At 39.8% G+C, this 26,360-nt stretch overlaps 1 protein-coding gene across 4 annotated transcripts in view; it reads left to right on the top strand.

Annotated features, from left to right (window-relative positions):
* The window catches only part of LOC126183645 (uncharacterized), a 285,471-nt gene that overhangs the window by 255,489 nt on the left and 3,622 nt on the right, over positions 1–26,360 (top strand). For all 4 annotated transcript variants that reach the window (XM_049925787.1, XM_049925786.1, XM_049925788.1 and 1 more), the window contains 5 exons: positions 1,007–1,241; positions 1,787–2,265; positions 3,965–4,194; positions 9,849–9,975; positions 13,985–14,080. In XM_049925787.1, coding sequence (XP_049781744.1) covers positions 1,007–1,241; positions 1,787–2,265; positions 3,965–4,194; positions 9,849–9,975; positions 13,985–14,080 — 1,167 coding nt within the window. The remainder of the gene's footprint in view (positions 1–1,006; positions 1,242–1,786; positions 2,266–3,964; positions 4,195–9,848; positions 9,976–13,984; positions 14,081–26,360) is intronic.

The raw sequence follows: 26,360 nt of genomic DNA on the forward strand, positions 1-26,360 counted from the left end.
ATGACTCCTGCAGAAGATTTGGTTTAGTCATAAGCATCACCAAGACACAAGTCCTTCAGTAACCACTTAGGGGTTCCATTACAGACGGCTGTAGTGTTAAGTTGGACAACAAACGTGTCACACTTTAAATATCTAGGTAGCCAAATTAGAAGCGACAACAGAAATTGCAGCTCGTATAGTCAATGCAGCCTCAGCTTTTGGCAAACTGAATCACCGAGTATGGAAATCTCATGATCTTAGACTACAAACTAAAATTGCGGTCTACAAAGCAATAATGTTACCAACTTTATGCCTCAGAAACCTGGTGCTGTTATAAAGCTGACACTAGGAGGCTAGACACCTTTCGTCTTCACTGTCTGAGATCAATTCTCCACATGAAATGGGAAGACCATGTTCCAGACACAAAGATTTTGTGTTGTGTGAAATTGCCTGGCATTGAAGCTAATTAATGAAACACCAATTGAGATGGAGTGGCTGTATCATACGCGTGGACGACAGTAGACTTCCCAAAGCAGTGTTCTACTCGGAGCTCTCATGTGGAAAGCGGCGGCAAGGTGGCCAACACCTGCGATATAAGGACACCATCAAACTCCACCTCACAGCCTGTGGCATTTTGAGCAGATGTTGGGAGGAGCTTGCATTACACCGATCAGAGTGGCACTCAACTGTACACAAGAGTGTGGAACAATTTGAGCATATCTGCCTAAAGCACATGGGCGATAAACGAAAGCTCCGCAGTCCAAGCCTAATGACATCTATACATATAACTCCACTAGGCAACCGTGTTGCACTTCGTGCGACCGGATCTTCAAACCAAAGCCACATCCGAGCCCGCCACAATACGGACTAAACGACTGACGGATTCACTGTCGCTGGACATGGCAAGGAGGGAATGATGATGATGATGATGATGATGATGATGTGCATATAATGTTTGTATATTTACTATAATTGTAATTTTACTGGTGGAAAACTAATAAACATCAAACACTTGTGTTATTCACAGGTTTCCAAACTGAGTGAGGAGACAAAAGAGAACTGGCAAGCCACAGTTGTCCCCAATGATGACCAGATTCCAGTTTACAATGCAGTATTTGAAGGCCATCATCCATATGAAGGCAGTCCACCACCAGAACCAGAAGAGCTTCCCATGTCCGTAGACAGAGAGGATGATTTGGGTTCTGTCACTGCACCAGATCTTGCCAGTTTATTAGAGGAAGAGGATGCCAAGCGAGAAAATGGTACAAACTATTACTGCATTTTTATGCTTTTTGATGTTTATAATATATCCTATCTTGAAAATTTCACACTAATATCATTATTCTCTCTGGAAGACATATGGAAACAGCGGGAGGTGGAATGTCTGAGTGTGGTTTGGGACACTAGTTTAGTATCTGTGTGATAAATTGAAAACTAAGGCTCCAGTGTGGTATTTGACATAAGGTTTTATTTATTTATTTATTTTTAAGCCCATTGCTCTTGATCACTCATATTTTCTGTTGGCTTGTGATAGAAAATTGAAGTTTAAATTATCAAATGATGGTGTAACATTGTCTATATCCAGCAGTTTAAATCTTTCATGTAACAAATAATTTGCAATGTGCTTCTTTTCTCTGTCTTTTTTATATAAAAAAAAAGTTTGATCCATACCCAGAATTAATTATATTTTGTGAGCTGTACATTTGTAGGTTTGAAAGAATTTATAACTGTTAGAACTTTTTCAGTTTTATTTCTTAATATGTGCATGATGAGTGTTAGTGTTTGAGAGTTCCATGCTTTTCTGCAGAGTTATTATCTGGGCTACACTGCAGCTACCCAACCACAGTGGACCAGGCGTGTGACACATCTTGTGACTTCCCAACCACAGTGGACCAAGCATGTGACACATCTTGTGACTTCCCAACCACAGTGGATCAGGGATGTGACACCTCTTGTGACTTCCCAACCACAGTGGATCAAGGATGTGACACATCCTGCGACTTCCCAACCACAGTGGATGAGGGATGTGAAGCATCTGTCGGTTATTATGAGGAACGAGGTGGTGATTTGTTGGAGACAACTTCAGTGGCTGATCCTCCTCCTCCTACTGTTGTGGCTGAACCCAGCCCCACCACAGTCACGGAGACAGAGGAAGAATGGGAGCCATTTGACCCCTATGTGTTTATCAAGCAGCTGCCACCACTGACAGTGGATATGCGCGCACGTTGTCCTGCCCTTCCTCTGAAGACAAGAAGCAGTCCTGAGTTTTCACTTGTCTTGGATCTGGTAGGCTGTCTTTCTACTACCTGTAATTGATTTCACATATGTGTTTGTCACCATGTTATTTTTAAGTAATTTCTATTTTAAAGTCCTGTTTTCTTGAAAGTGGATAATTATTTCTACAGAAATGTTACCATCACATTATTTTGGCTGTTAGTGCTGCTACAGTTAATAGTACATTTAATCCGTCAAGCTAGAAGCTTCCATGCTTGAGTCTAGTCTACTGGTGGTAGTTTACACAGTTGGCTGGTAGAGGAATGCAGAATTTTATTTAAAGTGTTCTATCACAGCAATTATTTGTCAGATGTTAATGAAATGTCCAGGGATTGCTAACGATAGACCTTTATTATGTTTAAAACATACACAATCACATAAAATTAACATGCAATGTGTTATACTTTAAAGCAGTCTTCAAAACAAATTCTTACACCACAGTCTTTTTGATAGCTTGATACACAATAAATGCATTGTGCACTGAAATATTTCATAGCATTATAAATATATTCACACTCAACTTTACATATTAGTCTTCATGAAAGATTGTAGTTCCTGATTTCTTCCATCTTTTTTGCTTTCTGACAAAGATATCTGTGTTGTGCCAGCACAGATATCCATACACTTAGTTGACAAAGTAGTAGGGCCCATGATCAACAGATGACAGAGCCATACGGTTTTATCTACTAGACTGCAACTGGTGCGTATGGGGTAGAATTACCACCAGTGCAGATGCAAGTATGTGCTCGAGTTCCTGGCTTGAGAGATTAAGATCACTATTGCTGCTATTGCAATCAATAGTTTTACTTTTCAGCAGTAGATCTCATTGTTGCAAATTCTGTGTTCCTTGCTGTAGAAATAGTATTTAAACACTAAATAGTAAATATTAATAATTATAAGAATAATAGCAGCAATGATTTTGGTAGAAATATCAGTTTGTAACTGGTACAATAACAGTGGTGGTAATAATAATAACCTGTCATAATATGGTATTAAAACACAGAACTGCGATGATGATTCTTCAGGCTGTGCATGTTTAGTTGAATCAATTTCTGCTAACAATGCAAAACTTCTGTTGTTGTACCATAAGCAGAAATAGAGACATGTTTGTAGAGCATTGTCTGAATGTCTTTCAGTATCTTGGAAAAAATGAAATTTTGTCATGGTAATGGCTTATTAAAATTGACAATATCATCTTTACAATTACTGGGCCCTTGAGATTCACACTTTTGGAGCCAGAGCAAGGAGACTGCCCCCCCCCTCCCCTTCTCCCCCCCCCCCCCGCGCACACACACACACACACACACACACACACACACACACACACACACACACACACAGTCTTCTTCTCGCCCCACTATCTCCACTTGACAGAACTGTGTGATATAGAAGACATTCTGAGTATGGTAACATAGTTTGCATGTTTAGGTTGAGAAGTCATAGATAACAGCATAAATGAAGCATTTCTTGAAATGGCAGATAATTTTCTGTTCAGTAATAAGCAGTATTAATTTACTGTATCGAAGAAAGAAACACAGTGATAAACAATTGTTTCAGCTGTGCGGGGGTATATCACTTTAAGGCAGTGGTAGAGAAATGATTAAACTTTATTGGTTGCTGATGTTGGAAATTTCATTGTGTAGCTTCTGTTGTCTGTCAGTGTTTTGTCCATTCATACTAGGAAGACTATCAGTTTTGCTGTCTGTTTCAGGATGAAACTCTAGTGCATTGCAGCCTGCAAGAATTAGAGGATGCATCGTTCAGTTTCCCTGTGGTTTTCCAGGAGAACAGTTACACTGTTTATGTGAGAACCAGACCATTCTTTAGGGAATTTTTGGATAAAGTGTCATCTATGTTTGAAGTTATCCTCTTTACTGCATCAAAGAAGGTGTATGCTGACAAGCTCCTAAATCTTCTAGATCCATTTAGAAGATGGATAAGGTCAGTCAACTACTACAATGAGTTGTGATTATTGTTTTCAGCTGATGCTGTATAGACACTGGAATTTCATGTAAACCATAATTTTGTGCTTTAATCTATTTTTAATTTGTTATTTTTGTACATGGTATGTGAGGCACTCTTAAGGAGTAACACTTGGACAAAGAGAAAAATAACAGAAATGCAGAAAAAGAGGGAAAGTGGTGAATAAAAATTTTCTCAGACTTTGAGCCATGCCAAGCCATTAAAATGTCATGAGTTTTTGACCAAGTACACCTTGGCCACTGTCAAATGGAAATAACTGCTGTTGGGCTGCAGTTATTCTATCTTCCAGCTGTGATGACACTGGTGCCCACAGTATGGCATGTATGGATGTATGTTGCCTCCATTTAACCTCACAATTGCTAGATCCCATGCCATGATAAGCTGTATGCTACTGTCTGTTTTAAGCATTTGTCCATAGTTTTTATTTCAAATTGTTGCAGACCTGTTTAGGAGTCAAAAACATCGCCTTAAATGTAGTTCCATTTAAGCCTAGTTGTATCTGTCATTACATTGATGACACATTCATTATCAGGCCCTAGGGACATGAAAAACTCAATAAATTTCTGGTATATTACAACAGCGTTAACAGCCATGCCAAGTTTACTATGGTGGTAGAAACAGAAGATGCTTTGCTTTTTTTAGATTCTTGTTTACCATAAATGAAGTGAAAGCCTTGACTACAGTGTATACAGAAAGCCAATGCACACTAACCATTACTGGCATGTGCTCAGCCATCATTACTTGGGTCACAAGCATGTTGTGATTCAGAATGTTGTCTAATTTGTTTATGATTTGAGTCAGAACTCCTTAGTTATGTATTAGCAGAATTTGGTAGAAGTCAGTTTATTTTGTGCTGCAAGTGTTTTCTGTTTGGCAGCTGCAAACATTAATATCTAAACATAATGTACTTGTGTGTGCAGCAGCCATTATGAAGTGATTGTTGTGCTGTGTCATACAATGCCATACTGTGCCATTTCAAAGCAGTAAGCACATTTGTAGTGCCAACACTGCCTGCAGAAAGTGCACCTTGTTCATCTAACATCAATACATTCATAGTGTCTATATTTTGGGTATCAGTGGATGTAGCTTACATCCTCCTCTCTCTGCATCCCACAGAAAATAGGGCCAAGACACCATGAACAAATAAAATAGTACGTTGTGCAAGAACTGTGTATAGATGCCCATTAGTTACATTCTGAAGGGATACATGATTAAAACAATTTTCTTGCCCTCCATCAAAAATGTGCATATTATAGAGATGTAACAGGTCTCAGGGTGCCCGGGGTTTACAAAATACCTTGTGAGTGCAGACAAGTCTTATATCAGACAAATAGAGCACACTGAAAAACAATACAGGGAGGAGCACGAGACGTGCTCTCACCTTAGCTACCTTGGAAAATGTGCTTATTTCTGATCATGCCTAGGAAAACAGTCACCAGTTCAAGTTTGACTACATCTGTGTGGTGACTCTCATTAACAGTCTTTGGTACAGTGTAACCAAAGAAACTATTGAAATAAAAATTATGGACAACATTCTTAATGGAGATGGCAGTGAACAGCATAGTATACCATGGGGTCAAGTGAATGCTGACACAACGCACCTCTGCTGGATGGAGACAAACAACCTAATAAGGTCAGAGCAAGATAGGGAACATCGAATCAAGCAAATTTTCCAAATAACCAAACATTGGACATGCACCATTCTGGGGCTTTGGCCATAAAATGTTACCTAGTCACCCATGAGTGTGTGGAAGTGTTTGCATTTAAACTAACTTGCCTTTTGCGCTAAAGAGTGCAGTTAACAACTAAATTAGCTGAAGGTAATGGAGTCAGCTAATCAGTCAGAGCTAGGCAAACATTAAATTCCTACTCTTGGCTGATTGTGCTGGAAGCATATTTTCTGTGATGTTTACTGTGTAAAGCTTGACTATTAAATCAGGTATGCTAAAAGTACTGTAATGTCATTAATTTGTTAAGCTGTACCACAGAAACAGCACAGCAGTAAGATAGTTGACATTTGGTCCTAGACAGTGGTGAAAAAGAAAACAGAAATTAAGTTTTAAGGAATTTTTTTTCAAATCACAATTTTTTCAGCAAATGCTCCAAATTCCTGCCCCCAAAATTTCTACAAAGCATGATATCTACAGCATAAGACAGCCACAGCTCAGTCAAAATACCTGCACTGCTAGACACGACCAAACATGTTGGCTTACCAGACAAACTTCACTCTCTCACTGCTGAGTGGATGTCGTTTTCTGGCTGTAGCTCAACAATGCTGGATTCCTGACCTATGATTATGTTCCCTATTAGCAGACCAACAACAGTCATTCTCACTTGACAATGGATAAGGAGTACTTGGTCAAAAGTTAATGCCATTTTAACTACTTGATGTGACTGGGAATTTGCTAACATTTTATTGAAGGTTAACTGCCATGACAATGCGTTCACACTTCTATGTGGAATTTGTGAAGTTTATTACTCTTAACCTTTTTATAACTGTTCTTTAATGTTTGTGTATTGCACATTAACCAGATTGAGCAGATATTCTGGACTTGTTCTGTGGTTGTCAAATTTGAAGCATAGTGCTGGACTTCTACATATTTCTGTAATTTTCATGAAACATCATGTGCAGGTTTTCTTATCTAATGTTGGCTGCTGGCACTTACTTTCTAATTCAGATGTCAATCATGGATACCTGATATACATGGTATATCGTAATTAATGGCATAAATACATACTGTCGAAAGTACACGATAGTAGAAGTAAAAAAGTCTCAGTAAACCTGGGTTATAAAATGCATATCTTAAAAGCTACGGGCATTATCTTTCATACTGCAAGCTCATTGCTTTCCATATTGTGGGAGGAGGTAGTATGGACCAAAACAAGAAAAAGAAGTCCACTAAACATGGGCTCTAAATTGCATACCTCAAGAGCTGTGAGCATTTGTTCAGTAGAAGAGATATATTTCAAAGTACTGAAGATGAGGTAGTGCTCATAGCTCTTAATGTATTTGTTTTAGAGCACATGTTTACTGATACTTTTTTGCTTCTCAATTGTATATGTTTACCCCATCAATTGTGATACAACATGTATATTTTTCTCAAACAACTGCTGTTAAACCATTTATTTATGGTATAAGTAGTTTTGAGGGTTCGGCTCTCATTTTTCAAATACCTCAAAGATCGCTCGTAACTTTTTTAAAGCCTTCACTAGCCATTGCTGTGCAGAAGATCTGAGATGAGCTTATGCAGGGCATTACATTTTGATTTCAAAGTAAGCAAACTTGACAAAATATTAATCAGCACAAGGAGATGCTGCGCTTAAAACCGTCTAACACTGCCTCTAGCCTTGATAAAAGCCACTCATTGGTGAGTGATCCCATAGAGCTGTTGAATGGAAAGGATGTTGGTTGCTATGTTTCACCCACGGTTCCAAATTGTCACAGACATTTTTTATGAAACTAAGACAGCGTGATATAGTGAGACAGTCAAGGTGCAAGGAGGGTGCTTGAGTGTTCATCAAGCTAGAAACATAGGCATAGGTGAATGTGGCTGTTGTCCTATTGGAATCTGAGAAACATTTCCTTAATTAATTAGTTCCATCTTCCACAGCTAATTTGTACATTAAATCATAATGATGAGGAACAAGTCACCGAGAATGTTGAAATAAATATCTTGATATGTGTTCACAGTAGCCAGAATGAGTGGGTTGAAGCTTTAGTTTGAAAAAACTCCCCCAAAACCACTCACAACCTCCTTCAGCAGGCTTTGGACCATCAGTGTACTCATTACCTAGCATTGCTGGAAAAAGAGGCAAAATTGCAATTATTTGATCACACTTCATGCCTCCAGTCAGCTACTATCCAGCGTCTGTGGTGTTTGGTGCACTGAAGATGTGCAGGTTTATGTGCCACCACGAGCAGTGCCCTTCTATAAATTACACGATTTGAAATGTCCATTGTGTGCAATTCCCTTTGCAATGTTCCATTGAAAACAGGTTAAGATGGACCTACATTCCCTCATGGCAGTAATCTCTGTCAAGATTGAAACCGATTGTCATTGATAAGGCACGACATTCATATCCAGCCCTGTTGATTAGGTCCTTTTTACAACCGCTGTTCTAAAGCTGTGTTGCATAGCTGTAAGTGATCCACCATTCCTTGAAGACATTTTGGGCAGTCTGTGTTGTTATACCCGCAAATTTGGCAACATCATTCATTATGTTGGCACGGACATGCCCAAACATGATAATTCCTCTGTGCCATTCTGTCATGTCTCCATATTGACTCATCTTACTTTTCTGACCTACTACTGATGGCCACATACCTACCATTTCAGCGGTGGAGGGTCACTGGTTCCAGTTCTACGCCATGTGTAATTTTCCCGAGCAGTCGGTGTGCTCTTTTAAGGGGATGACTTTTGTCCAGTGAGATAATAAACTCTGTGAGCTGTGGTAAATGTGCAGGTCAGGTGCTAAGAAGCTTAACTCGATTGCCTGGTAACCGAAGTGTATGAAAGCTACAACGTGTAGGTCAAGTGAAACTATATAGTTCTAGAGACCTTTTCAAGTCCCAAACATCTATTATGTATATATGCATACTGAAACGACAGATGAAAATTTGTACCAAGGCTGGGATTCGAACCTGGATCTCCTGCTCACTAGGGTGATTAGCTAGCCAGTGCACCATACTGTCACTGTGGTTTGGTAAAACTGCATGGACTACCCTAGTATACCTCCCAACTAATACAAGTTCCCATTGTTCCCCAGTTGTGTGAAGCCACTGTGCCAGGATGGCATAGTGTTTAGCTCATCTCCCTAGTGAACAGGAGAACCATGTTTGAATCACAGCCTTGGTACAAATTTTCATTTGTTACTAAAGTTTGCATTTATGAGTTAGAACTCATAGAGTTGATAGTTTGATGGCACAGTGATTGAAGCAATGGACTAATATTCTGTAGAAGTGAAGTTCAAACACCAGTATGTCTACATTGGAGAAATGAGTGGATTGGCTTCTTAAACCTGTCTGCCAAGTCTCCATCAGAACAAGTTCATCATCTTAAATCACCTCAATGTCTATGGGGAATTATACTTCTCCTGAGCTGCAAAGACTTGCAGTACTATTAGGGATGTTGGAATCAAAATTTCCAGTATAAACTTAGTGGAACTCATATCCAGAAAATCCAGGAAGGAATACTGACAATATTATGAAAAGGATAGTTGCTACTCACCGTACAGCACAGATGCTGAATCACAGATAAGCACAACAAAAAGACTGTGAAACAAGTAAGCTCTCAGCCAAAAAAGGCTTCATCGGAATTAGACAAAACCCCACGCACACATGCATGCACGCCTGTGCCCACACAGCTGAGGATATGCTGATAGTTTCTAAATTACAGCTCAGGGTTTTCATTATCAGTTGAGTATTTGGTAAATATCAGATCACACAGCTATTTATTTGTGGATGGGGGACTTAAATTCCTGGAAACTCATATTAAATCTGTTTCTTATTGAGCAGTAAACTAGATATTTAACTGGCTTGTGATATTATGGTTTTATAATTGTAAGTGGTTGTATTATGATAAGATGTCATATTTACATTTTTTTCCCTTCAGGCACAGACTGTTCCGGGAACATTGCATTTGTGTTAATGGAAATTACATAAAGGATTTATCTATACTGGGCAGAGACTTATCAAAGACAATCATTGTGGATAATTCACCACAGGCATTTGGCTACCAGGTATGTTGCTGATGGATCAGTGCTCTTATTAACTGTAATGGAAGTTGATAAGAATTAGGGAATTTTATGTATCAGTCTGATAAACAGAAGAAATGTAGAAAGATAAGTTGATTGGTTCAGCCAACATAAAACTCAGTGCTGCCCTTTTATTGTTTCTTCTGGAATGATAATGAACATAAACAGGGAAAAGCGTGCAGGGAAGGGAGGAGAGAAGAACTTGTAAGGAAGCAAGAGAGTAAGAAAATGAAAACAGTGCTACATTAACAACCACAGTTTAGAAAAGTATAGTGCTAATTTTCTTATATTATGCCACTGCTGAACACAAAAGTATTATAAAAGTGTTGATCAAATGACCATTTGAAACAGTGGCTGGAGTGGTAGAAGCCTTTTAACTGACCTCTTTGTATGCATTGTTTCCAATGAACTTGCATTGGCCTATTGTGTGTAATACACTCCTGGAAATTGAAATAAGAACACCGTGAATTCATTGTCCCAGGAAGGGGAAACTTTATTGACACATTCCTGGGGTCAGATACATCACATGATCACACTGACAGAACCACAGGCACATAGACACAGGCAACAGATCATGCACAATGTCGGCACTAGTACAGTGTATATCCACCTTTCGCAGCAATGCAGGCTGCTATTCTCCCATGGAGACGATCGTAGAGATGCTGGATGTAGTCCTGTGGAACGGCTTGCCATGCCATTTCCACCTGGTGCCTCAGTTGGACCAGCGTTCATGCTGGACGTGCAGACCGCGTGAGACGACGCTTCATCCAGTCCCAAACATGCTCAATGGGGGACAGATCCGGAGATCTTGCTGGCCAGGGTAGTTGACTTACACCTTCTAGAGCACGTTGGGTGGCACGGGATACATGCGGACGTGCATTGTCCTGTTGGAACAGCAAGTTCCCTTGCCGGTCTAGGAATGGTAGAACGATGGGTTCGATGACGGTTTGGATGTACCGTGCACTATTCAGTGTCCCCTCGACGATCACCAGTGGTGTACGGCCAGTGTAGGAGATCGCTCCCCACACCATGATGCCGGGTGTTGGCCCTGTGTGCCTCGGTCGTATGCAGTCCTGATTGTGGCGCTCACCTGCACGGCGCCAAACACGCATACGACCATCATTGGCACCAAGGCAGAAGCGACTCTCATCGCTGAAGACGACACGTCTCCATTCGTCCCTCCATTCACGCCTGTCGCGACACCACTGGAGGCGGGCTGCACGATGTTGGGGCGTGAGCGGAAGACGGCCTAACGGTGTGCGGGACCGTAGCCCAGCTTCATGGAGACGGTTGCGAATGGTCCTCGCCGATACCCCAGGAGCAACAGTGTCCCTAATTTGCTGGGAAGTGGCGGTGCGGTCCCCTACGGCACTGCATAGGATCCTACGGTCTTGGCGTGCATCCGTGCGTCGCTGCGGTCCAGTCCCAGGTCGACGGGCACGTGCACCTTCCGCCGACCACTGGCGACAACATCGATGTACTGTGGAGACCTCACGCCCCACGTGTTGAGCAATTCGGCGGTACGTCCACCCGGCCTCCCGCATGCCCACTATACGCCCTCGCTCAAAGTCCGTCAACTGCACATACGGTTCACGTCCGCGCTATCGCGGCATGCTACCAGTGTTAAAGACTGCGATGGAGCTCCGTATGCCACGGCAAACTGGCTGACACTGACGGCGGCGGTGCACAAATGCTGCGCAGCTAGCGCCATTCGACGGCCAACACCGCGGTTCCTGGTGTGTCCGCTGTGCCGTGCGTGTGATCATTGCTTGTACAGCCCTCTCGCAGTGTCCGGAGCAAGTATGGTGGGTCTGACACACCGGTGTCAATGTGTTCTGTTTTCTATTTCCAGGAGTGTAGAAGGCATGTTTTACATTTGTATACTAGCCAGAGCTGTAAGTGTAACCAGTTTTACCAGTAGTTACTGTTAATTGTTTCATTTCAGAGTATCCAGAATTAATGGTGAAGTAGTTACGTGTTTAAGTTTGATGACTTCAGCCGTTGATAATTGTAGATAACAAATCAATTTAAAGGTGAAGAGCTTCTAAAACATCAAAAATTTTTTTAATTTGTGCCAGACATCTTTGTGCTGCTATTTATCATTAGTGCTGATGAGATATTTTGCAACTTTTGGCCTGTAACACTGAGTTATAGAAGACTCAGAAATGGAAGTAGCGGCCAAGGTGCAGTAGAGACAAAACCAAAGTTTGTTTTGTGTGTAACAGTAATAAATTTTTTATCAGTGAGAAAGCTCTAGAAAGAACTTAGAAAGCTTCAAGGAAACATTTGAGGGTAAAGAAGAACAGCAGAGAAAAGAGAAAACAAGACAGTGAGTTCAGAAATGTGAAAATTAAGAAAATGGAAGCAAGGTAGATGAATTCTGGATAGTGATAATTAGGAAAGTTTTTCCTCCTGCAATTCTGCATCAACATCACTGGGTTCTTGGATACTAGACACAAACCATCTTATTTAGTTCAAATGGCTCTAAGTACTATGGGACTTAACATCTGAGGTCATCAGTCTCCTAGACTTAGAACTACTTAAACCTAACTAACCTAAGGCAGGATTCAAACCTGCAACTGTAGCGGCAGTGTGGTTCCGGACAAAAGTGCCTAGAACCCCTCAGCCACAGTGACCGGCTCTTATTTAGTACTTCTGTTTTCACCATTATGTATGCCAAAAACAAAGCCATAAAATTTGTTGGAATTTTGGTAACAGCATTACAGTTTTTAGAATGAGATTTTCACTCTGCAGCAGAGTGTGCACTGATATGAAACTTCCTGGCAGATTAAAACTGTGTGCCGGACCGAGACTCGAACTTGGGACCTTTGCCTTTAAAGGTTCCGAGTTAGAGTCTCGGCCCGACACACAGTTTTAATCTGTCAGAAAGTTTCATTACAGTTTTTCTTTAAATTTTACACAGAAATATATTGAATCTCAGAACTATGCAATGGCATCCCATGACATAAATTTTTAGATCCAAAAATCTTAGAATGTAACTGTACAAATCGTGTCTACTAATTGCGTATCTGTCACTGATTGATTATCAGGAAGAGGAACAAGATTTATGTTAAGTAACAGAATAAAATGAGAAACAGTAAACTAGAGGACAAGTAAGAAAAGCAGAAAGAACTGAATAATATTTGGTGAGCTCTTTCAGCTGAGCCACATGTTTTTTTGTGTGCTGTTTATTTACTTTTTTGTTCTGTGTATCTATATGCTTTTTCTCACCCTTCCTTTAGAGTTTCTCTCTTCTTCTTCTTTTTCTTCTGATAGCGTATTTATTTGCACAGATATAAGGACTCTTTTCATTTGATGGTGTTGCTGCAGCATATATACAATGTGTTGTGGCTCTGATGCGGATTTGTAAGCATCAGCATGTAGGCAAGGAATTAGTGTGGCATGAATCTTTTTGTAACCCATCCAGACAGTGCCAACATGATTTTACTCTTTTCTTGGCTTTCAAAGAACAAACTATGGTAGACTCCATCTGAGAATGAAGGATGTGTATGGGGCAGCATGTCTGTCAAAAGGCACCATTGTGGAATGGTTTGCCAAGTTATGAGCTGGTCCCAATTCGACACAAGACGTCTGTCGATCTGAGAGGCCAGCCAGAAGTTACACAAATACAAGTAGGAGACAGTCAAACATCCACCCCATAGTCCTGATCTCTCCCTGTGGAATTATCGTACATTTCGTCCTATAAAAAAGGCCTTGAAGGGTTGATGATTTGTGTCAGGTGAGGATGTGCAGTAGGTGGTTACAGTTTTCTTCACGCAGCAAGACACAGTGTTTTATCAAATGGTGGGTACCTTCAAGCTGATGCATCATGAGGTGATTGCTTCAATGCTCATGGGGATTTTGCCTGAGTGGTGTACCAATTCTGGACTCTTAAGGCCTTCAAACAGAAACTTTTTGATTGCCCTTTGTAATTTACTGACCTCTTTTCCCCAAGTCACTACATGGTACCAATATGAAATGATTTTTGTTCCAGTTGGAGAATGGTATACCAATAGAAAGCTGGTTTGTTGATCGAACAGATACAGAGCTTATGAAACTTTTGCCATTCTTGGAAAAACTGGTTCATATGGTAAGTAGAAGTAAAATAATAATAATTCCAGTAATTCATTGGATAAGTGCAGTAAATGTTTTTATTGCCATTGGAATAAACAAACTGGCAAGTTAGAGTAGATTGTTCAGTATGTCAAACACAATACATATTGGTTGTATAATAACTCTATAACTAATTGTGGTAGTGTATGTAGGCCATTTCTGCCGATTCACTGGAATTTATTTTTCTTTTGCCTGGCTTTTGTCCCATATCTTCACAGGATCAGCATGTTAATTATTGGATTTGGCAATATTAGTGGTAGAGGGTGACCAAATGCCCTTCCTTTTGCCCCCCCCCCCCCCCCCCCCCCCCATCTGGCTTGGGACAGAATTTGTGTACCCGCAATTGTCTTCGTTGTGAAAGTGTGCAAACATTTTTAAATGTTTGTGAATCATATAATTGAAGTGGACATGGGTACCTGCCCAGTATTCACATAGTGGGAGGTGTGAAATCACCAAAAAGTCACATCTAGACTGACCAACACACCAACCCTCCTTGTTAATCCACTGGGTACATTCAATCAGGGTCAGTGCATCTCCCCAAATCCTGAAATCAAAATGCTAATGGATGTGGCTACCTAGGTGGATACTCCATTGGAACTTACCAGTATAAAAAGGAAGCACATTACCAGAGGATTGTAAGTAAATCCTTTATTGAAATTTCAAGTCCTGTCACATACTATTTGTAAAAATGTAAGAAAGATGAGAAGGTGGAATATGATTATGATGTTTTTCATCAAAATAATAGTCACATCGTCCGCCGCTCGTGGTCTCGCGGTAGCGTTCTCGCTTCCCGAGCACGGGGTCCCGGGTTCGATTCCCGGCGGGGTCGGGGATTTTCACCTGCCTCGAGATGACTGGGTGTTTGTGTTGTCCTCATCATTTCATCATCATCCAGGAAAGTGGCGAAATTGGACTGAGCAAAGATTGGGTAATTGTACGGGCGCTGATAACCACGCAGTTGAGCGCCCCACAAACCAAACATCATCATCACACATCATCAATAGTCACATCTAAGTTATACAAGACCTCAGTGTTGTATCAGGTTTCAACACTCGATAACACATAGTGCATTCCAAATAAAAGCTGGTGTATGTATGGAAAAATTTCCTCTAGGCCTGTAAGTAGTGGCCACAAAAGTATAAATAGTGATGTTTCACACTCTGGTGCTTATAGTTCTGCTTAAATTGTAGCGTGTTGATATTGGTCAGTTGGACTGCAAAATTCAGGGCATTTCATAATACAAAAGTATCACCCATGCATGACTATGCCACATAATAAATGGATTTTAACACACACAATACATGTATTTTATTATGTGTGCTTTGCATCCAGGTTTTCTGTTTCCTGAAGAGAAGTCAATCAATGTATCATTGCCACTGTTTGTACAGGTGCCCTTGCATCATTATTTATAAACCACTACTCCATTTGAACACTGGATGGAGACTGGGGTTCGTCCATTATGAGCCTAAAGAAGCTGGAGAATCTCTGTCTGACTAATGAACTGTTATTGGTTATGATGGGACACTGAAGTCTCATGAAAGCAATAATATTTGCTATTATTCTGTAGGGTAGTATTTCCATGGAGATCACTTTAATTACATTGAAAAATTGGAATATGCACCCTTAAAAATTTTCCACATGAAGTCAAAAAATTGCCCACGAGAATCCATTCACAAGCTACTGATGACATAGGCAGTAGGCAAACTCTTGATTATGAGGTTTATAGCATTTGTGTAGACATCACAGTGTCATTGCTATACACATAACTTCTAATAGAATTCAGTTAACCATGTGGAAAGGGTAATTGCATCTTGTAAGTGATGCTCCATCAGTTTTGACAGAATTATCATTTCACGTGGGCATTTGAGTGCAGGTGGAATAATCACTTGGAAATTCTCTGTGTGCCTGTAAAAGCATGACAATTTGTTGAAACAATAACTGGTATTGTGTATTAAAAAAAGTAATTACCTTTGGTTGTTGCTCCTGTTACTTCACTGATAGTCACAAGGAATGTATGTATATGTAGATTTTTCTGGGCATTGGATCCAGTTCTTGAATGTCTCAAGTGGCATCAGTAGGAAAATTATCAAAACTGTGAGCACTGAATGATTCCCAATTGAAAACAAATGTTTTTGTGGCATCAGATGTTTTATCTCAGTTCAGTTGTAAATGTAACAGTGCATTGGCGATAGCATATTTAATGCTGGAGCACAAATGAATTGTACTGTTACTTTTTACTAACAGGATCTGACACTGCTAATGTTGAGCCTAATGATTGGAACTATACCAAGCCAGTCTGGGCATTGTTATCTGTGGTAGGTGACAATGAACAATTCCACACCATAAATTTATTGACCAGATCTTGATTGAGTAATGATGGGAAGAGACTCGTTTGCAATTTATGAATAGTTTTGCTACGTTCACCACAATTATATGAATGCGAAGACTGTAAGGCAGTTAGCACTAGGCTTGTAATAAGAAAGGACTGCCCTGAAAATATGCTTCTGTTGCATTTGCATATGGATAACCTGCATTAAACTGCACTAAACAATGAACAGAAAGTAATGGCTTCATAAGTTTTTTAGATCGTTAAATGGTACACCTTTCTGGCATAGTAGTTTAATGATGTGGGTGGAGAAGCATAATTAGGAATGAATTTATATATTAGTCATTAAATTGTTTGATTTTTATTAAATTCTTGCCTGTAAATTTACAGACATTGAATGCTATCAATTCTAGGACTTGCGTACTATATTTTTTTTGTCTCCCTGCACAGTGTTCATATTGCCAAATTGCCTGTTGGCCTCTGTCTTGGGTTCTTTGGCTGATGATTGTTTGACGATTTCCCTGACATTTTGGAAGCTCGAGTGGCTGGCATTGTCAGAGCTTCACCCTCCATTGCTGATTGTGGACTGGAGTTAAGTTTGTGGCCCCAGATTATAATTATGTACCTGGTGTACAAATGCCCAAGGGCCTTTCCATGGTCATTGCCACTGTGGTTTTCCCCTTGCTACATTCAACAGTTGTTTGCTGCAGGATATGGATCTAGGATCTGTTCACCTTGAGGTTTTCTTCTTTCTTATTGAAGCTGTTGTCATATTTTTGTGTTTCTATAGCTTTCCTGATCAGGTGGTTGTGATAGCAATTCTCTTCAGCAAGAACTTCAGTGTCAGCGAATTCTACTATGTGGTCAGTCTCACACAGCATGCGCTCTGCCATGGTTGATTTCTCCACCTCCCCCAATCTGCAATGCCACTTACGTTCAGTGATCTGGTGTTGATTGATCATTGGTCATTCCAACATAGACTTATCTACATGTGCATGATATGCAGAATGTTCCCAACATTGCAGATAGGTCCCTTTTTTCCTTCGCCAATTTGAGACACTCTTCAATCTTCCTTGATAGCTTAGAAACAATCATTATGCTGTGTTTTCACAGTCTACATCTACATGGGTACTCTGCAAATCACACTTAAATGCCTGGCAGAGTTCTGCACTCTTGATCAGCATGTGGAAAAAACGGAACACCTCTATCTTTTTGTGGAGCTCTGATTTCCATTATTTTATGATGATGGTCATTTCTCGGTATGTATATTGATATCAACAAAATATTTTTGCATTCAGAGGAGAAAGTTTGCGATTGAAATTTAGTGAGAAGATCCTGCTGCAACGAGAAACACCTTTGTTTTAATAATGTCCATCCTAAATTCTGAATCATGTCTGTGACTCGTTCTCCCCTATTTCATGATAATACAAAATATGCTGCTCTACTCTATCAGTCCTTATTTGGTAAGGCTTCCACACAGTGCAGCAGTGATCCAAAACCGTAATGTTGGCAGTCTCTTTAGTACATCTGTTACATCTTCTGAGTGTTCTGACAATAAATCACAGTCTCTACTTTGCCTTCCGTGCAACATTTTCTGTGTTCTTTCAAATTTAAGTTGTTCGTTATTGTAATTCCTACATATTTTGTTGAATTTATGGTCTTTAGATTTCATTGATTTATTGTGTAACCGAAGTTTAATGGATTCCTTTTAGCACTCATGTGGGTGTCTCACTATTTTTCATTATTTAGGGTCAATTGACAATTTTTACACCATACAGATGTCTTTTCTAAATCGTTTTGCAATAAGACGGCTGCTCAGATTGTTTCCAAAATTGTTTATATATAGATAAGAAATAGCAGAGGGCCTATAACACTACCTTGGGGAATGCCAGAAATAACTTGTATTTTACTCGATGACTGTCTATCAGTTACTACGAACTGAGCCGATAAGCACACAATTTGATTACAAGCAGCTTGTGAGGTACAGTGCCAAAAGCCTTCTGGAAATCTAGAAATACAGAATTTGAAATCCTTTGTCAATAGCACTCAGCACTTCATGTGAGTAAAGAGCTAGTTGTGTTTCACAAGAATGATGTTTTCTAAATCTGTGTTGACTGTCTGTCAATAGACTGTCTTTGAGGTATTTCATAATGTTTGAACACAATAAATGTTCCAAAATCCTGCTACATATCAATGTTAATTATATGGCCCTGTAATTTAGTGTATTACTCCTATTGCCTTTCTTGAACACTGGTGTGATCTGTGCAACTTTCCAGTCTGTGGGTACGAATCTTTCACCGAGTGAGCAGTTCTATACGATCGTTAAGTATGAAGCTATTGAATTGGTGTACTTTGAAAGGAACCTAATTGGTATACAGTCTGGACCAGAAGACTTGCTTTTATTAAGTGATTTAAGTTGCTTCACTACTCTGATGGTATCTACTTCCAAGTTACTCAATATGCAGCTGATTCTGTCCATCACTGTGGTAAAGTTTGCCAGAAGGCCATACCCGACATTTCTTGTTCTGATGTATCACTTCGCCAACTGTTTGATTCTGTGACACTCCCTTTGCAACTGGTGGAGTACCCAATACTTCTCAGAACACTTTCTGGGTGTTGCTGCTTGCATCTGAGGTTCTGCAACTCACATATTCATCTTGCTCATGTTACGAGCATATTAATCGTGCCTCTTTTCTGGCTTGGGTGATGTTTTGACAGTTTTTGCAGGTATCGGTCTGTGTGTGTCGGTTTTTGATACATGCTGTGCCCCAGGTTTTCACCATCCTCATGATCAGCACATCTACAATGGATAGCTATTGCCTCTTTTCTACCTCCATTGTAAATTTTATGTTGGCATGGAGACTGTTCAGGTGTCTTAGAAAGTCACCAGGTTGTTTCTGACTTAACCAGTGCATGCCAAATTCTCATTTCAGGGAACATATAAGTGAACTTTGCGTCCATTGATTCTTTGACATAAAATGGACATTCAGGACTGTACGTATATGAAATGGTTTACTTTTTCCAATTTGTGCTGCATATATAAATTTGCATTCCTTCCATGTGCAGACTCGAGAAAACTTTTTTTGTGGCAGTATGTTCTGTTTTGACATATATTTGTCATATTCTCATCATGCATACTGTTTCGAAGTACTAGGCTTTTTGGTGTATGTACTAGATATATATCCATGCTCCTTGTCTCAGCAGTAATTTGATATGAGACAATAGCAACACTTCTTTGAAGTGTTATTAGCAGTTGCTTTGCAGTGAATTCATCTGTCTGTTTATATTGCAACAGTCATGGGTTGGATAAATATAATTCTGATTTGCATTTTATAACAGTCTTGCCCACCTAAGTGACATAAAATATATGCTTTATATACACTGATCAGCCAGATCATTCTGACCACTGACCTTTTATTTATATAAACCCATCCACGTGATAACAGGGTCACCTGATGAGGAAATCACTACTAATCAGACATACGCACAATGCGTGTAGTATCAGTGAGCGTGCTGTCCATTTGTGAAATGGCAAAGGCACACCATCTATCTGAGTTTGACCGAGGGCAGGTTGCAATGGCCCAGAGGCTCAGCACAAGCATTTTGGATACTGCACGACTTGCCAGGTGTTTGAGGATTGCTGTGGTGAATCTTTCAACGTGTAGCGAAACCAGGTGAAACCAAGTCCAGACATGATGGGCTTGGGTGGCCACCCCTCATTACAGATGTCGGACATTGTCGGTTGGACATACTGGTAAAACAAGACAGGTGGTGAACTGTGGTGGAACTAATGTCAGACTTACATGCTGGGCAGAGTACGAGTGTGTCTGAACACACAGTGCACTGAACACTCCTAATGATGGGCCTCTGCAGCTGAGGACCCATGCATGTGCCAATGTTAACACCATGACATTAGCAACTATGACTGAAATGGACACATGACCATTGGCACTGGATGTTAGTACAGTGGAAGAGCATTGCGTGGTCTGAAGAATCCTGATACCTTCCCCATCATGTCCATTGAAGTGCGCAAACCCATTGTCTTACAAGATAACAACTCCTTGACACCTGTACTGTGGGATGGAGACAAGCTGGCAGCAGCTCCATTATGCTCTGGAGAAAATTCATGTGGACATCCATGGGTCCAGTGGAGCTTGTGCAAGGTACCATAATAGTCAAGGAATATTGTATACTGCTTGTAGACCACATACACCCCTTCATGGACCACATACACCCCTTCATGACGATCATGTTTCCTGATGGCAGTGGAATTTTTCATTAAGATAATGCACCATGTTACAAGGCCAGGACTGTGATTGAGTGGTTTAAGGAACTCAGCATACTTCCACTCTAAAATGAGTCTTCTCATCATACAAGATAAACATAAATTTAACAAGCAACAAAATGAAAATGTCATTTACAAACAAGAAAAACAATAAAAATATAGTTAGACACAATACCTGAGCATATAAAAATGAAATAAACTAAAATTTAGGCTGTGCAAAACCAACAAAATGTGACTGTGATGATGCATATGAAACATGAATGGTAATAACATGTAAGACAAAAAAAAAAAAAAAAAATTACTTTCATACTCCATAAGAGACATGTAAAGTACTAACATGTAGGACACAAAAGCAACAAAAATATTATTGTCACACTGCATATGAAACTTAAGAAACCAGTATGGACAACAGTCAATCCACAAGAAAATATACACAGGTTCCCAAGCTGAGATTGTGTGCAATGATTCTTTCCTATAAATAGCAATTTGGTGATGTGCTTTCATCATGTACCACCACATAACAAATGAGAGGGAACACATCACTGATTCACCTTTTAGGCAATGAACCCAGTTTCACTAACAGTCTTTTTAAGTTACTCGTTGCCATATTTCACCATCACTACATGCACATGCTTATTAGGACCAGAAAACAGCTGCTCGATGGCACCCAGCCTCCACACCAAAGGAGCAAGTTATCCTTGTTGACCACCAACTAATTTCCAATCTTGGTGCGCCATGCTCCTTCCGATGTCAGTTAACTGCATTTCTGCAGCTTATGCAAGTACTCAGTGGACCACTTCTTCCAAAGATTGAGTCATTAGTTGCACCAGCTATCATCTGTGTGCAACCTGTTGGTGGGAATCTTAGGGATAGGGAGTTTAGAATAGGCACAGAAAGGGTTCTACATTAAATCTCGGTCTTTCCAGTTGTCAAGAGGCTTGTTGTGATACACCAAACTGGTCTACAAATATCTGATTTCCATCATGAGCAGTATGTTGCTGAATGTGTGCCCCACATGGTTTATTTTTCCTGTACACAGTCTTGTATGCAGTTGGAGGAACTCCACCTGACAAAACCCAACCACATTTTGTGTTAATTACTGTGGGATGATTCTTCTCTAAACTTTCCTTGCCTATGATATCAAAGAAAACGTCGACCCCCAGAACCATGTCTATTGGACCAGGCTTACAGAAGTCTGGATCAGCAAGAAGCAGACCAAATGGAATGTTCCAACCTTTTGTGTCTATGTAACTAGATGGCAACTCACTGTTGACACTGTCCAGAACAGCACAAGTGATTGTATTGTGAGAACAATTAAGCTTGGAAGACACATTGACCTTATAAGTATGTGACACAGAAGTGGCAAAGCTGTTTTTTATACTTTTCACCAGGAATGACTGTTTTCTTAGTTTCAAATTAAGTTTATTTGCCCTGCCCTTGGATATAAAGTACTGTTGGCTCACACTGTCTAGTAGTGCCCCACAAGATTGCTGTCTAACCATGATGTCTTTTATACTGACAACAGCTGCTGCCAACAGTGCATTACAGTTGCCATGCAGTCTCCCCTTAGTTATCTGCTGGGACAAAGAGCAGCTTCTAGAGTCATCAATATGGCTACTCTTGGAGTCAGCTGACCTGTAGTGCAGTGTATTGTGCCTTCCATTACAAATCTTACAAGTGGGAGCCTTGCACATATTAGCAAAATAATCAGGGCAGATGCCCAAAAAAACAAAGTTTATTTTTCATGATAAACACCTGCCAATTGTTGGTACCAGGATTGTGATGCCCCCTTGCTTTTGGTGACAGGGTGATATTGATTACAAAATTTGCAGTTTTCTTTTCTATCAGTGTAAGCCAGATGTGCTTTCTGCAACACATTTTGTTTGATTTATGGTATTATAACTGTCTTGCAAATCTTCTGAAGTGCTGTTTTTGAGTTGTACAAATTTAAGAGCTTGACATTCTGTTTCCAAAAACTTCAACAACTGATTTAAAGTGATAAACATTCACTCAGACATTTGTACCTCCCACTCATGATGGTCTGTGGGTTGCAGACCAGCCAGGATCACTTCTAAAAGAATGACATCATCTAGTGGTGTGTCAGGTTTAAGAGCCTCTAATGCCCTCAATTGGCCACACACATGATTAATTAATTGCCTGTAATCAGTTGTTGTGCCATGGCTGACTGGAGGTAAAAGCAACAAAGCCTTTGCATTTCTGGCTGCAATTGTATTTGAGTTTTCATACCTTTGCAAGATAAGCTCCAAAACAATCATTACATTTCCTGATGTGACAGATATATGTTTAAAGAGCTACCTTGCTTCACCTGGTAAAGTGGAATTAAAGTAGTGAAATTCAGCACATCATCAATTGAATTGTCAGACTGAGAAAGTCATTTCTATACAACGACCACTTAAGGTAGTCCCCTTTGGAATTTGGTAAGTTAATAGCAGGTAGTTTCAAAGTACTAAAACTGCATGACAGAGTCAGTTCCATAGGTTGAGCATGCCTCTTCATTAAACCATTGATAGCGAATTCAGTGAAGTCACAGGAATCCTCAAATTCTGCCCATCCTTCCGCAGATTCATTTTCAATTTCCATCCGACCTTGAGATGACTCAAAATCAGTCTGAATCTGCTTCAGTCAGCTTAATTTTGATTTTATCAGTTATTTGCAGTCTCCAAAAAAATATCTAAGTGTGTTACAGCAGTCTTTGCAACTTCTCTCTGTTTGACTAATTGCATTCTATCAGAAAAATCCATTTCAGAAGTAGGCAGATGGAAAGAAAAAGCCAAGAGTTGCACTTATCAGGTTGCAGTCAGTGTGAACTGAAACAGCAAGGGTGCCTCACATACTAGCAACTAATGTGCCTGGGGCTGCAGTCTCCAATGGCGCAAAGTTTCAGCTGGTTGGTGCTGTCAGTGTCTGAACTCCCTGTAGTTTGCATTAACCATTGGTTAATGCACATTGGTTTGCACATTAACCATTGGTGGAAAATGTCTCTGAAAACACTGTTGTTACGGCTGTTGTTATCAAGCCCAAACAGCCCTTGGAACACTGCTTAGTGCTTACTGATGAAACTGAGAATGTGTACAACTTTCATGTGGTTAGTTTCTTGCAGTTTTTTAAATGTTTGCAAATTCTGGAACAAACACATGCATGAATATAACTAATGTAACTATTCCGCATGCTCATTGTATCCAGCCTGGAGGACCAAAAAATATATGTAATTCACTTGCAGCTCTCTGGTCCTGCATTGGAAAATTTCAGTCCGGAGTGTGTAGTACGGGAGGACTCACTGCCTTCCCCTTATTTCCAATCCCCAATGATAAGACGGAACACAAACTTTATGTGAAAATACTTCATTCTGTACTACCTTACAAGAGCACAAAGTGATATTCAGTAATACATTAGAAGTTGCCTGCAAGCTGTGGCCCTTTTGCTGGTCAAGATGTGCAACTGCTCGCATCATTGTCTCCAAGCTACCTAGTAGCATCTGCTATCAATGGATGTTCAGCAGTACCTGTCCGAACAAAGGACCTTGAAAGTCCAGTTCTGCACACACAAAGTTACAATATTTCCCAACAGGAAGCAGATTATATTGGACATTTTAACCTGTCCAGTTTGCAAAATGCCAATAGATAGCACCTGGAGTGGCAAGTGAGTTACGGAACTTAACACCAGGGAGTTGATTTTTACAGGATATCTCCAGACATGAACTTCGATTGCTGATACTTGGAGGCTTTTGAAATGTGCAGGCTGGCACCACAGAAACCCGTACTTTGCTCTGCTGAAGAACAAATGCAGAATATTAAAGTACTGTGCTGCACATGTTAGCCCTGTATTTAGTCATATTTGTGATTTTACCTTTAGGAATAGTCAGTTTCCTGAACAATTAAAGTACTCAGTAGTAAAGCCACTTTATAAAAAGTGAGAAACGGATAATGTAGACAATTTTGACCTATTTCTATGCCATCAGCGTTTGCTACAGTTATTGAAAAGGCTGTGTAGGTAAGGATAATTGATCATTTTATATCACATTATTTGCTATCAAATGTACAGTTCGGCTTTAGAAGTCATTTAACAATTGAAAATGCTATATTTTCTTTTCTCTGTGATGTGCTGCATGGGTTAAATAAAAGGTTTCGAACACTAGGCATATTTTTTGATTTAACTAAGGCGTTTGATTGTGTTGATCACAGAATATTGCTCCAGAAGTTGGACCATTACAGAATATAGGGAATACCTCACAATTTGTTCACCTCTTACTTTAGCAACAGACAACAAAATGTCATTATTCACAATGTTGAGAATGGCTGTGATGTTGGGTCTGAGTGGGGTACAGTCAAGTATGGGGTGTCCCAGGGATCGGTGTTGGGGCCACAACTGTTCCTTATTTATATAAATGATATGCCCTATGGTATTACAGGTAACTCTAAAATATTTATGTTTGCTGATGACACTAGCTTGGTAGTAAAGGATGTTGTGTGCAACATTGGCTCGGTTTCAAATAGACCAGTTCATGACCGAAGTTCATGGCTTGTATAAAATAAACTAACGCTGAATCACAGTAAGACTCAGTTTTTACAGTTTCTAACACACAGTTCAACAAAACCTGACGTTTTAATATATAGGTTTGTTTATTAATAAATAAATCTTCTGCTACCAGTCACGATTTTTCTTTATTTTACTTTTCGCATGACACGTTTCAAGAAATAATTCCCTTTTGCTAGTGCATTTTTTGTGTGTATTAAGCCATTTCTTTTGATGTTGTCAGTATGTGCGGTGCACTTGAAAATGGGAATTATTTCTTGAAATGCGTCGTGCGAAAAGTAAAATAAAGAAAAATCGTGACTGGTAGCAGAAGATTTATTTATTGATAAACAAACCTATTGTTTCTACAGTTGCAGGCTTTCAAAAACCATGTGTAATGGATCAAATCAGACCTGATGTTTTAATTTAACAGAATAGGCATATGATTAGTGAAACTGAGCAGCTTAAATTTCTGGGTGTTCAGGTAGATAGTAAACTGTCATGGAAAGCCCATGTTCAGGATCTTGTTCAAAGACTTAATGCTGCAATTTTTACTATACAAACGGTATCTGAGGTGAGTGGTCATTCAGCATGAAAATTGGTCTACTTTGCATATTTTCATTTGCTTATGTCATATGGTATTATATTTTGGGGTAACTCTTCCCATTCTAAAAGAATATTTTTGGCTCAGAGCTGTGCAGTTCGGGCAATAAGTGGTTTAAGTTCACAAACCTCTTGTCGAACCCTGTTCACAAGTCTGGGTATTTTGACATTGGCCTGCAATATATACATTCTATACTGTCATTTCTTGTTAACAATATTAACTTATTCCCAAGAGTAAGCAGCTTTCTCTCGGTTAATACTCAGCAGAAATCAAACCTGCATTTGGATTGGACTTCATTAACTCTTGTGCAGAAAGGTATGCAATATACTGCTGCATCCATTTTCAGTAAGCTACTACTCGAATTCAAAAATCTTAGCAGTTATCTATGCACTTTCAAAGAGTTTCCTCATGGGTCACTCCTTCTATTCTGTCGAGGAGTTCCTTGAAAAATTAAGCTGATTCTTGTATTGTTAATTGCGTTTACTTGGAACTTATGGATTGACTTTTTT

The sequence above is a fragment of the Schistocerca cancellata genome, chromosome 4 (assembly GCF_023864275.1).
Source record: "Schistocerca cancellata isolate TAMUIC-IGC-003103 chromosome 4, iqSchCanc2.1, whole genome shotgun sequence".
NCBI lineage: Eukaryota > Metazoa > Arthropoda > Insecta > Orthoptera > Acrididae > Schistocerca > Schistocerca cancellata.